This window comes from Lactuca sativa, chromosome 9 (genome assembly GCF_002870075.4).
Source record: "Lactuca sativa cultivar Salinas chromosome 9, Lsat_Salinas_v11, whole genome shotgun sequence".
Lineage (NCBI taxonomy): Eukaryota > Viridiplantae > Streptophyta > Magnoliopsida > Asterales > Asteraceae > Lactuca > Lactuca sativa.
In genome coordinates, this window is record NC_056631.2 from 199,626,790 (window position 1) to 199,640,788 (window position 13,999).

Here is a 13,999-nt window from a genome sequence, read left to right on the forward strand (position 1 = left end):
CTAACGCCGTAAAGTGGCAAACTTTACGTGTAGCTAACGAGATCTAGGCTCAAATCACTATAAACTAGGGTTTGAGACAAAGGGGCTCAACAATCAACCCATAGACTGATGCTTTATGATTCTCTAGGCCAAGATACACATAGATCTGAAGTAGCAACTTCAGATCTGGGCTTCTAACTCGAAATGGTTCATAAACTTGTCCTAAAAGCCCCAAATCCCATGATAAAGGTTGATCTATATGCAAAAGAGGGAAGGTAGCGACTCATTACCTTCAAAAGCTCTGGAAGACCTCACAAACTCCGGATCTACTGCCAATTCTTGAATCCCCAATGTGTGCCTTCCTCCTTCTTCCTTCAAATCACCCAAATTGGCAAGAAAACTTGATTGAGCAACAATGGAGGCTTAGGGTTTCTGGTTCTGGACTATAGGGCCGCAAATGAGCCCTAGGGAAGAGATTAAGATGCTCAAATAGGGTACCAAGTCCCGAAATTAGGGTTTCCCAACCCAGACCTGACTCGCCGAGTCCACTTGCCGACTCACCGAGTCGGTCACTTGCTTTACACCCGGATCCCGCTCTGACTCGCCGAGTTCCTCCCTGGACTCGACGAGTCAACCCTCTTTAACTTAGGGTTTTTCCTTTTCTTTCTTGACCTTTCTGATTTCGGGTGTTACACACAATCAATATTTAATACAAAAGAAAAATCACCCCTGCATTCCTTCTCTTCTTCGTTTTCAGTCAAGAACACACCACCGAAGTGGATGTTTTCTAGTGCAAACAGAAGAGATCAGCAGCTCCTTTCTCTTCTTCTTCTTCTTCTTTGATTTCTGCCAAGAACATCAAGAGACCAACAGCCTCTCCCTTTTCCTTCTATCTTTCCCTATTAAAAGAAACAAACAAACAAAAAACACCCCTTAGATCGTTTTTTGTCTGCTTCCATTTTCCTTTGTTGTTGGCTGTTAAATCAGAAAGAAAGGGGGAGCAAGGAGATTACCGGTGCAACCCCCCATCGCATCCCACACATTCTCCGGTCAAGCAAACACCTCTGAAAACCTCACCTGCGCCGCTGCTTCGCTGCTCCTTGTCGAGAGCTTCGTTTCTAGGGTTTGTAATTCGAGAGCAGCTTGAGCTTCGTCGTCCGACTCCGAGTCGGAATCGGAACTTGATGCAGAACTGCTGCTACGCACTATGATGAAGGGTAGACCCAGATCGTCGGCGATTGATCCGGCACAAAACATGAGATTATCATGGATGATAACGATTGATTCCTTTTGAAATAAGGCCTTTTATGCATCTATGATCTGGATGAGGTGTTTCTGAAAATGGGGTTTGCAGTTATCGTTTAGAGCTTGCAAGAACCGAATGAAGCCGAAAGAGCTGCCGATGTCAGATAATTTGTCCGGCAGAGGGAGGAAGATGAAGTCAGGGTGATTAGAAGGGTTTGGTGGATGACGGTTGTATATAAGAAAAGAAATTAGGTTAAAATTGAATGCTAGCATGATTATAGGACTATTTGTGGAAGCTATTTATCAAATTACTAAAATACCCTTGTTTATTTATTTAATTATTTAAATTTTTATTTAATTATGATTGGCCCATATTTATGCATACAATAACACAATAATTACTTTAAACATTTGAACCTACCTCTCTCTCTCTTTATATATATATATATATATATATATAGAGAGAGAGAGAGAGAGAGAAAGAGAGTCAGGTTCAAATGTTTTCACGATCTATTGTGTGCATGTATGATTAATTCTGTACCAATCATTTTAGTTATTTTAAGAAAGTAATTAATGTATATTAAATGTTGAAGATGTAATTAATATTCATTATATCTTTAACATGTAATATGTATTAATTACTTTCTTAAAATAACTAAAATGATTGGTCCAGAATCAATCATACATGCGCACAATAGATAGTGAAAACAAAATAACCTAACCCTTTATATATATATATATATATATATATATATATATATATATATATATATATATATATATATATATATATAGAGAGAGAGAGAGAGAGAGAGGCTCAAATGTTTTTAACAACTATTGTGTGCCTGTGTGCACCAATGAGAATTCAGGAAATAATAAATCATTAAATAAATCATTTAAGGGCATTACAGTAATCTTGACATATTTAAATATGGTAGATAATTAATATATTTATCATCCCTTTAAATATGGGATATCAAAGTCAAATCCAAAAAACCCTACGTTTGAAAATTACAATTGTCGTCAATCCCTTCACCCATTTTCCATTCTCTCCGACTTTCACCCAACACCGATCAACTCCGCCACCACCGTCAAACGCTACCACCGATCAAGAATATAGCATGCTTTCTTTCTCTACAGTTCATAGCACATGGAATTTGACTCTGGTTTTTCTCTTTTCCACTTATTTCTGTTGATTGTGATAATATAGCGATGGATCTATTTCATGTTGTCTGGATGAATCTGACCCCTTTTATGAATGATTGAAAGAGTTTGAATTTAACAATTGATTTCAATTATATTTATTCGAAACTGCAGTTGGGAATGCGACTGTACAAAGGAGAATACAACATGTTTCAGTGGCGAAAGAAAGAAGAGAAGCAATGTTCATAACCAAGCGATTATGTACGGAAGGAGTTATCAACTTCATGGATGTTTCCATCAATAACGACATGATGATTGGTAAGACTCTCAATAATTTTTTTTTGAAGAAACTTAAGAAGCACACCACGTGTTTAATAAATTTCCTGAAAGAGTATTTCTTTTATTTTCTTCATTAAACCTTTTGATATGTTTTTTTTGTTGCTATTAACTCCTTATTTGTTAATTACTTTGTTGATTTACTTGGCTCTAATCTACTTGCTAATGTGTTTATTTTCTTTATTGCCATATACCTTCAAGGGTTCCATGTTGTTTTGTCTGTGAGATCTAAGAATGCTTGTGGGCAACAAGGGTCTTACCCGATTAAGATGTTTTACACTTCCAACATGATTATTATTCTCCAGTCTACACTTGTTTCCAACCTTTATTTCATCTATCAGGTATTAAACTTTTATTTATTCTTTATTTCTTTACTTGTTGAATTGAATAATTACTTATATTGTTGTTGTTGTTCCTTTTCAGTTGTTGCACAGAAAGTACTGTGGGAATTTCTTGGTTAATATGTTGGGAAAATGGAAGGAATTTGAATACTCTGTTCAGTCTGTTCCAGTTGGTGGTCTTGCTTATTATGTTGTTGCACCTTCTCAAGGTAATGACTGACTCCATTCCATATTTCCATTCCATTCCATTCACATTCCTTGATTTGTGATGATTTATTGTTTGTTTGCATGTGAATATCATCATCAGCTTGGCTGATATGGCAGCAAATCCCTTCCATGCTCTCTCTCTTTTTTTTTATTTTAGTTAATTGAGTAATACTTAAAGGTTTTCAAACTTTAGCTTTAAATGGTTTCAAACATTATAATTTTTGATTTTCACCTACAGTAATATAACTTGTTTGCTTTACCAAATGAATGTTAACCTGAAAATTCTTTCAGAATAAGGGCAATATTCTTTTAGAATAGGGCTTTAGTTTAAATGGAATCACGAATTCCAATTATGTTAGAATGAAATCTTAGATTCTAATGCTTAAGTTCCAATTCAACCTAAGCATTGAATTTTTTTTATGAGCTATCATGTCTAAAACTTGTTATTTTTCTGCACTTACTCTCATTGGTTTTTGTATTATCTTCAATTTTTACTTACCAATATTATTCTTTCAGAATGACTTAGTGTTTTTTGTTGGATTTTGATGCATTTGTGATAGGAATGACATGAAGACATTATAGGAATGACATGAAGAATGAATCAAAGATTGATCACACTCAAAGTTTAAGAATGTTGTTGTTTTTTAAAAATTATACTTCTTATTCTTTCTGAATGTTGACATTATTCAAGAATGTTCTTTTTGTATCAGAATTATAGATGTAATTATTTGATATATTATTTGTTCAAGAATTGATTCTGTATATTGTTTCATAATGTACTTATTCATGTTTTCTTTTTATTAATGTATTCCTAAAGGATGTCATAAACTGTTATTCTAAAAGAATGTCATTCTAACAGAATCGCATTCTGACAGAATAAAAATATTCTGGTAGAATAAAATCGATTATATTAACAAATTAAGTTAGAATTAAAATTGACTTAATTAAAAAAAATTCAGATTTTTAAAATTAGTAGAATTAATTGTCCCTAAAAATCCGAAAATTTCCTTTTATAAATATAGTTAATTGTCCAAAATACCCTTTTGCTAAATTTTGTGTGATTATACGGTACATGTTATCCCATTGTAATATCATACACCCTCAAATCATGTCCATTGATTAATTTCATCTGTTGGTCCAGATCTGTGCATTCTGGCACACAATAGTTACTAAAAACAAAATAACCTAACCCTATATATATATATATATATATATATATATATATATATATATATATATATATATATATAGGTTCAGGTTCATTTGAGACCATTCTAATTTTGTGAGACCGTGAGACCAAATCTAAAAATAATTTTAAAATGCAAAATAAATGGAAAAATCCAAAAATTCTTTTTTTAAATGTTATTTTCGGAACTTGAATTAACTAAAAAAAATATAAAAAAAATAAAAAAAATTCCGTATTTTTTTTTGAAAAATACGTGAAATATTCTAAATAGAATATTTCACTGACATATTCTAAAAAATAATTTTAAAATGCAAAATAAATGGAAAAATCTAAAAATTCTTTTTTTAAATATTATTTTCGGAACTTGAATTAACTAAAAAAAATAAAAAAAAAATTAAAAAAAATAAAAAAAAAATCTATTTTTTTTGAAAAATACGTGAAATATTCTAAATAGAATATTACACTGTACATATTCTAAAAATAATTTTAAAATGCAAAATAAATGGAAAAATCAAAAAATTCTTTTTTTAAATATTATTTTCGGAACATGAATTAACTAAAAAAAAATAAAAAAAAATAAACAAATGCGTCTCACGGTCTCACAAAATATAAGTGGTCTCAAATGAACCTAACCCTATATATATATATATATATATATATATATATATATATATATATATATATATATATATATATATATATATATATATATATATATATATATATATGGTTTAATGGTTTATAGAAGTTAAAAACTACAGTATCAAATTTATTATATCATTACCATAAATATATTTCATGTTGGCATTTTCACAACCGGTTGAACTTATCACGTCCTTCAACATCAATTCAATTGTGGAGGGCTTTAAATACTATTGATGATCTACTAACTTTAGATAAAAATATTACCAATATTTTAGACGATTTAGTTATATTTCTTGTCCTTTTACAATTTAAATTTAGGTAGAAAGTACTATTATTAAATGCATTTAATAATAATATTAATTGCTTGTATGAAAGTGCAAAACAAGATGGTCACGACTCACGATTATGACTTTCACAAATATATGTTCCTAAAAAAAATACTGTATATTTAGGTAATTTCCCGCAAACTATTAAATAATTATGGATAAACGTATAAAAGTTTTATATGCTTTAGACATGGTTTCTTTTTGTCTTAAAAAATATATTTTACATTTGGTATTTAATTGTTACTATATATATATATATATATATATATATATATATATATATATATATATATATATATATATATATATATATATATATATATATATATATATATATATATATATATATATATATATATACTAGGTTATAACACATGGAATCCACGGCTGAAAGTAAACAACACACAACACAAAAATCGTTTCATAATCAACACATTATGTTAAATGCACAAAATAAAAACTTACATTTTTATTCATTTAATATATCATCATAACTCATTTTGCAAACTAAACTCATACAAATTAACTTTTAGTGAGAGATCAAACGACAACCAATTAAAAAGGATTAAAAATTTATTTTCAAATCATTTGTGTTTAAGAGATTGATAACTATGATAATTAGACATCGAGTGAATTGAATTTTTGTTTGTTTAGCTCATTTGGTTGTTACGATAACAACCACTTAATATACCTCATAATTTTGTAGCCTTTTGTGCTTATCAACATAAGCAATAGCTGAAATGAAAACATCTAATATCTACAATCAATTTTTCTTGGTTTTCATAGTATTAAGAGAGCGATCCATAGTACAACCTATCATGTGGTTGTGCTTTTTTTTTATTAACAACCAATATTTACCGTATGGTATAGGATACATATCTTAAAGACATACAAATGTTATCTTATATGTAAAGATATACAAATGCAAGAAATAACAACATACTTGTATTTATTGGTTTATTTTAGCATCATACTTCCATTTATTATCATTACAACATTATAGTTTCTATTGTTTTAGTAAATCATGTAACTTGCATGTTCTAACCCACCATAGGCCTGCATTTGAGTCAAACTCACCAATTTTCAATTTCAAAAATTAACATCTTTATGTAATATATATTCAAGAAAATATTAAATTAACATTAAATTGCATCAGATAAAATAAATATTTTCCATTTTAAAATGGGTAAAGCTGGCTATAAAAGTCGAGTTCCAAAAAAAAAAACAATTTTGACATCAGAGTCAACTTTGTTATTGGTTTACCTCAATGTCGTTCTAGAAATTTGTTATATAGTGATCGAACCCCACCATATATTTATCTTATGAAACTCCTACCAGAACATGATCATATACCATCTCAGACTCCGGTTATTAACTTCTATCTTCAAAATCACTTTTACCCTGTTACGGAAATTTTGTGAGACCACACTGTGATTCAAGTTAATAAAGAAAATCAAAGGAAATTTAAGAAATAGGGGAATATCAAGATGTTGGAATGCGAGTCATTTTGAGATTTTTCAATAAATTAATTAAAGTCAAAATGAGTAAAGATTTTATATCACTATGAAAATTTATTTCGTACTTTACATGAACTTTATTTTGTCTAGTATCAAACTAATTATGCATCTTGTAAAAAATGAGATAATAAAAAACATAAGTAGGTTGGCATGTGGATTTTTTAAGTGATTATTGCTGCTTGAAATATCACATTTATATAATAACTTATACTATCTGTGATAGTTAGGTAATTTTACATTTAACTTAATAATCAATTTTCTTATAGCAACTCCTTACCATGTCATCAAAAGATTAAAACTTTAAACAGAAAATAATTCAATAATCATATTTATAATCTTTGGTTTACCTGACACATAGAAAAAAAATTCTTATAACAAATAATAATATAATAATTTAAGTAAACATACTTTAAATCAAAATAATCAGTCTACACACACCTCTAAAGTCCAAAACACATCTTATATACTAATGCAAACCCATTATGATAATCACAATGAAATAAAAAACAATCTTCAAAATTAAGATGAGACAAGAAATATACCTTTTGAGATGTTGTTGGTGACAGATTATAACTGTGATAAGGTGAAGTTCTTCCAATGAGGCTTGAAATAGTTCATATCTATCATTGGAGATGGTGGAATCAGTTATGGTTTCTCAAGCTAAAATTGAAACAATAAACACAAAAAAAAATCATTTTGAGGTATTCTCTGCTACTCTAAAAACATAAAAACAAAATAAAAACTCATCATATTACTGTATATAAATCTGAAACAAAAAATGTTATCAGCAAAGCCCCTTCTATTAGAATTTAAACCATATATACCATCAATAAACAAAGGTTTACAAATATCATCATTTTTCTTTGAGGTAAACCGCTCATGGTTTTAGTTTGAATATCAAACTTCAAACCCGCATGATTACTTGAATGCTTTCCCTGTAAAACACTATCAATAACTTCAATTTTTAAAGGATAAACTTGAAAAATACTTGAAAATAGGATAAAATTTAACCTTGAGAAGTACTCTGATGACATGCTGGTGAAAATCAATGGTTGCAATCAAATCAAGGAGAAAGTTGAAAAATACTTTACATGATAGGATTACACCAGTAAATGATTCTAAAATAGGTAGTAAAGAATATCAGTTATTACAATCAAATCAAGGAGGACAAATTTCTCTTTCATATAAAACAAATATATGGGTGTTTCTTATTGGATTAATAAGTTGCTTTGTTACTTACCATGTCCTTTTCAGTGAGAAGGTAAAAAGAAGGAATCATTCTAAAGGATACTCCGATCATCCCCTGGTTGAACATGATCAATTGTAATTGAAAATACATGAGAAAACGATTGAAGCCCAAAAATTTTGAAAATAAAACGAACCAAACTTATCAACGCACATCAAGAAAGAGATTCTCACACCACCTAAAGAATAAATATATATATTGACTGAAACAAACATAAAACTAAAAACGTTGAGGAGCCCTAAAACTAAAAAGCCCAGTTGGTTTTGTTACTACTAAAGAGACTGTCGATTAATTCAATGGAAGATTCAAGAAATCAATAAAAAAGAGATTTTAGGGGACGTTTCTAATAATATAATGTAGATCGGTTGTCGTAGAAGAAGAACAACAACAAATTACCGTTGTGTTAGATGGTGGTGAAAAAAGTCGACGACGAAAATGGTTGTGGTGAATGGGCTAGAATTGGGAGGGAGAGAGAGAAAGAGAAAGGGGAGTTGATTAGGGTGGCGGCCATATTAAGGTTTTAGTAAGAGAGAGGAGTTAAGAGAATATCATCGCTGATTATACGGCTGATTTATTGGATTCAACATGGAAAGTTTTAAAATTTAAACAATTATTGATTGTATTGAATTATGTCAAAGAAGAAGAGGTTTAGGAATGAGCGGGAAAATGAAAACTTGATGCATAGAAGAAGGCCACGTGGCATAATATAGGTGTAGAAATTGGACATATGATATGATCCTAAGGAGTCTTTTATTAGAGGAGAAGAAGAGAATATATATATATATATATATATATATATATATATATATATATATATATATATATATATATATATATATATATATATATATATATATATATATATATATATATATATATAGAAGAAAAAACCACAAGTCTCCACAAGATGGCATTTGCCTCTTCCTTCTTGTATGCTTTCTTGCTTCTTCAGGTATTACATCTAATTATTATTACCAAAAAAATCTGAATTTTTTTCATAAACTTTATATAAAACGGGAAAATTGTTGACGATTTTATCACATTAGGTTACATGTGTTGTTTGTTTATAGTTGTTAACATATATATTCATTTGATATTTGATAGTTTTGTCTCAAAAGCAATGCTCATGAAATCATCAAGGAACCCATAAGAAATGTTCACAACAATGATGAAGGTTTGGACCCCGCTCTAAATGTGTTCTTTAGAGTCAACGATCTATATCTTGGAAAAAAGATGTCAATTTATTTTGCTACAAATGACAATTCTACCCCTACTCATCTACTTACTCGAGAAGAAGCCGATTCAATCCCTTTTTCATCATCAAGAGTCCCATACCTTCTCAAATTCTTCTCATTTTCTAACAAATCCCCACAAGCTAAAGCTATGGAGACCACACTTAAACAATGTGAGCTCAAGCCCAAGGAAGGTGAGATCATGTTTTGTGCCACATCATTGGAGTCCATGTTGGACATGACACGTGGTGTTTTGGGTATGGTCAAACTCAAGATTTTGACCACCAAAATTTTGAATTCCAATCATACCCTTTTCCAAGGGTATACGTTTGGAGAAGCCATTGGAGATTTATGCTCCTAAGATGGTGGCTTGCCACACCATGGCTTACCCATATTTGGTTTACTACTGCCATGGGCAAAAGGGTCATTTCAACAGGGTGTTTAAGATAGCATTGGAAGGTGAAAATGGAGAGAGAGTTGATGCTGCTGCTGTTTGCCACATGGACACATCCACATGGGATCCAGACCATGTGGCATTCCGCGTGCTTGGCGGCCAGCCTGGCAGCTCTCCTGTGTGTCATTTCCTTCCTGCTGATAATATTGTGTGGGTCCCATCTCCTTAATTGTAAGGATCATGATGTAAAATCATAAACTAAATAAATAATCATAATGAGAGTTATTGAATTTTGGATCGGATCATATCAATGTTTTATAACTACCGCTCATGACAAAATAACGTTTTTTTTATTTTAACTTGTTTTATGAACTTCTATATAAAATTTACTTATATCTTTGGGTTAAAATGCAAAAAATAACAATGACTTTCATAACAACATAAAACAATAAAAGATAGCCAATCTACAGCAGATAATCTCTTGATGTTCAAAAGATATATGAACATGAGGAAGAGTTGAAACAAGAATTTGTGACTCCACTTGATCTCAACATGTCATGAGTCATCCAAGAATGGCAGATATTAATGTTTGCTTATGAACCTGAATACATATACAAAAGTAGATAATAATATCAGCTGTTATAATTCGACAAACTTTCATGTTTTTGTAAATATGTAACAATAAGATAATAAGTAAACAAGTAGTTTTATTATTAAAAAGAAAAAAAAAATAGACCACATACCATAGTTTTGCTTGACCTTGGTGAAATTGTGAATGGCTTTTAGAATTAAACCATATTTCTTATGCTTCAGTGGGCCCATGTGTCTGCAAGAAATAAGTAGGTCAAAACTCGAGCGATCAAGAAAAAAAATGTAGAGATTACATTCACTTATAATATAAAAGATTGATTGGAAAATGCCATAAGAAGTAAATAAATAGGATTTAGTAACCTACACAATCTCTGTGTATCGAATTCTCCATGCTGGAAAGCCAAGGTGGCATCTAGCTGGCGCGTAAACTAACAAAAGGTCAGGATCAGGCTCTACAACACCTGATAGTAAGCCACATAATCACACAAGAAATCAATATATGTAAGTGATCTTTTTGTTATGGTGTTTATTTGTTTCTTTAAATTGTGTTTTGAGTTTTTCTTTGCTATAATCTCAAGATAAGGGAAGAACAAACCTAGGGTTTTTAATGCATCAGTCAAGTAACTCTCTGTGAAGAAAGGTTTTTCAGCATCATCATCATCCAAGTAATACTTTTTAAAAAGTACATCAGCTGCTTTTGCAACTACTAATTTTCCATCAGAAATTGAAACAAATTCAAAATCCATTTGCTTTTTGTTAAGAAGGGAATCCATTTTTGAATCATCCTGCACTAACAGGCAACAAATGACACGTAATGTCTGTTCAAAATGACAAGAAGATATATAAAGCTAATAGGTCATACATTAGATGGTTTTGATGAATTAAATCTCTCTACAAAAACTTCCTTTGATTTCTTCAACACTCCTACATTTACAAGAGTGAAAGAAACCATTATAGCCACACATATACATTTATGTAGATTTAGATTTTCCTAGAGAAAAGATGTTGTAAATGCAGCATTACCTTCCTTGTCATATAGACAGACCTTTTTGATACCAATGTCTGAAAGCCATTCCAAAAGTTGAATAACTTCTGTAGTCTCACGAGCTTCAACACTGTCTATGACAACTCCAAGATAATTGACTCGTTGTAAGTTTAAATGTTCATATGCTTTCACTATTCCATTTGTTATAAGGTAGTTTTCAACTGTTTGAAAGACCTCTTGGGCAAAGTAAAATACCCTAAGAATCAAGTGGAGAACATGCCATAGCAAAAGAAAGATGCTGTTATCCTTCTGCATAAGATTATATTCACATAAGCAACTATATCAAGTATCATGACTTTTGGATCCATGAAATGAGAATCACAAATGAGTTGATAAAGAATATTAACTTCCATAAGATAGAAAATACCCACAAAACCAACTTCAAAGAAGAGAAAAAAAGATTATTACCGGTGTAATCCTGTTGAATGTCTGTTGGAAATCCTCTGCCACATTCATGGTCTATAAGCAAAAATAAATGGATAAACATAAATGATATACTATAAGGTTGCAAATCTAGTTAACAGGTCAAGGCATAAACAGTAAACCCCTAATCATGCTCTAAGCAACAAATTTATAAGAAAACTTTGCAATTTCATCATTGTGGTTTGTTTTAACTGGAAGAACTTTCAAGAGTCGTAAATTAAGCTACAAACAGGGCTCTCCGGTAACTGTAGGTAAGAATGAAAAAAAAAAAAAAAAAAAAAAAAAAAAAACTCGAAATTTTCTTACATAGTAAACAGAAAAAATAAGAGGGGATAAGATACACACCATTGACAACAGGTAAAAACTTGCTTTTCTTCTTGAGCAAATCAATCAAAACAATATTTTCATCACTTGTACGGAGAACACATAAAATCATACGAAAACCTAACTCTTGCTGGTTTCAAACAGCTTTACAACTCAAAAATGGTATGTCGTGTAGAAACCAAAATAAGCTAAAAACTTCGTGAAGCTGAAATCGATTTGTAGATGATGAAAACGATCATAATACCAGACTCACGTACCAAAATTCAGTAATGAATTGACGCTAATATTCATGATCAGAAAACCAATACTCCACATTAAATACCACTAATCAGTTTTGAACAACAACCGATTCGTAACATACCATCAAATTAAGTGAAAACAAAACCCTAATTGTGCATAAGAGCGAGAAAGAAGTAGAATTGCTGAACAACAATGGTACTTACATAAGGAATCTTGTTTTCTACTGTTGTATCTCCGAAGGCGATCTCCGCCGCACCTCGATCTCGAGAAGTAGAAATTGAAGCGATGAGAATGGCGTATAAATGGGGGAGGTGTGAATAAGTGTGATGAACTAAGGGCAGTTTCGGCTTTTCATCCGACATACCCGCCAAAAAAAGAAGATATAGTGGCTATCTTCGATTTTATTTTAGCTTTTATAAAATTCTTTATATCGGAGAGAAGATGCTTCTATTTTACTTTAAGCTACATTTTTTTTTCTTTTGATCTATAATGGGATTTGAATCCACAACCTATAATTGAAGGGTTTTTTCCATCACAGGCATTTTGATTGAACAAAATGCAACTTGTTCAACTTATCTCACTTACTTCAGACATTCTCATCATGCTTCTCTAGTTTAGCAAATAACTTAAGTGGTTTGGTCATTATGTCTACTGCATGCTTTGTACCTCTAGACCTCTACAATGCAACAATGTTATGGAACCTTCACTACTTTACACTCGAAGGAAGTGATATCTTACTCGTATATTCCTGCTTCAACTACGACGACAAAAGATTTGATTTTTTGATAATTTGATGGTTAGAATGTTGTCATACATTAGAGCTGTGTAATTTCCTTTCTTCATGTATCCAAGTTGCTTTAGAATTCCATGAACCATATTGCTTGGCATGCTTAAGCTACTATACCTATATACTCCGCTTATGCGGAGGATAAGATCACAATTGGTTGTTTCTTTGAGCTTCATAAAATTGCTCCTAGGCATACACGAACACATATCCACTTGTGCTTGTGTTGCCATCTTCATCTTCTGCATGATCACTATTGGTGCACCCCATAAATTTATCTTTCGATGTATGTTTGTAATAGATTCATACTCCACATACCCTTCTATATATATCTAAAAGCTCTCTTAGCAGCTTGAAGATGCATTTATGTTGAAATGTTCATGCACTGCTCAACATTGGAATATTCACCTTTTTCTATAAGTTGTTTGTATCATGTTGCGTCTACTAAGTTTTCATGTTTGACCTTATTTAATGTTGAGCCTATAACAATTGGGATATCCGCCTTTTCTTATTTATCATGCCAAACTTCTTCAATACTTCAAGATGATACATTTGTTGACATATAAAGAACCCCTTCCCTTTTGTAATACTTCAATTCCCGAAAAATAACTCATATTCCCTAAGTTAGTCATAACAATTCTTATATCATGGATATTTTCAAAAATCAAGTAAAAGTCGAGTGTTGTCACTTGTATGAAATAAATCATATGTGACGTCCTAAAAATACTAAGTAAAAATTTCATTTATAAATCAACCAAACTTTCATTCCTTACTACCAAAAGATAGATAGAGTAT

General features: G+C 31.0%; 1 protein-coding gene and 1 pseudogene across 1 annotated transcript; one reads left to right on the forward strand and one right to left on the reverse strand.

Annotated features, from left to right (window-relative positions):
- Positions 1-9,078: 9,078 nt before the first annotated feature.
- LOC111918172 (BURP domain protein USPL1-like) lies at positions 9,079-10,026 on the forward strand (annotated as a pseudogene).
- Positions 10,027-10,128: 102 nt separating this feature from the next.
- LOC111918228 (uncharacterized) lies at positions 10,129-12,797 on the reverse strand. Its single transcript, XM_023913897.2, has 8 exons — positions 12,624-12,797; positions 11,842-11,892; positions 11,412-11,682; positions 11,251-11,312; positions 10,984-11,173; positions 10,753-10,849; positions 10,541-10,623; positions 10,129-10,398 (listed from the first exon to the last, which is right to left on the reverse strand). The coding sequence occupies exons 1-8, from the start codon at positions 12,780-12,782 to the stop codon at positions 10,391-10,393; spliced, it is 921 nt and encodes a 306-aa protein (XP_023769665.1). The 5' UTR covers positions 12,783-12,797; the 3' UTR covers positions 10,129-10,390.
- Positions 12,798-13,999: the final 1,202 nt, after the last annotated feature.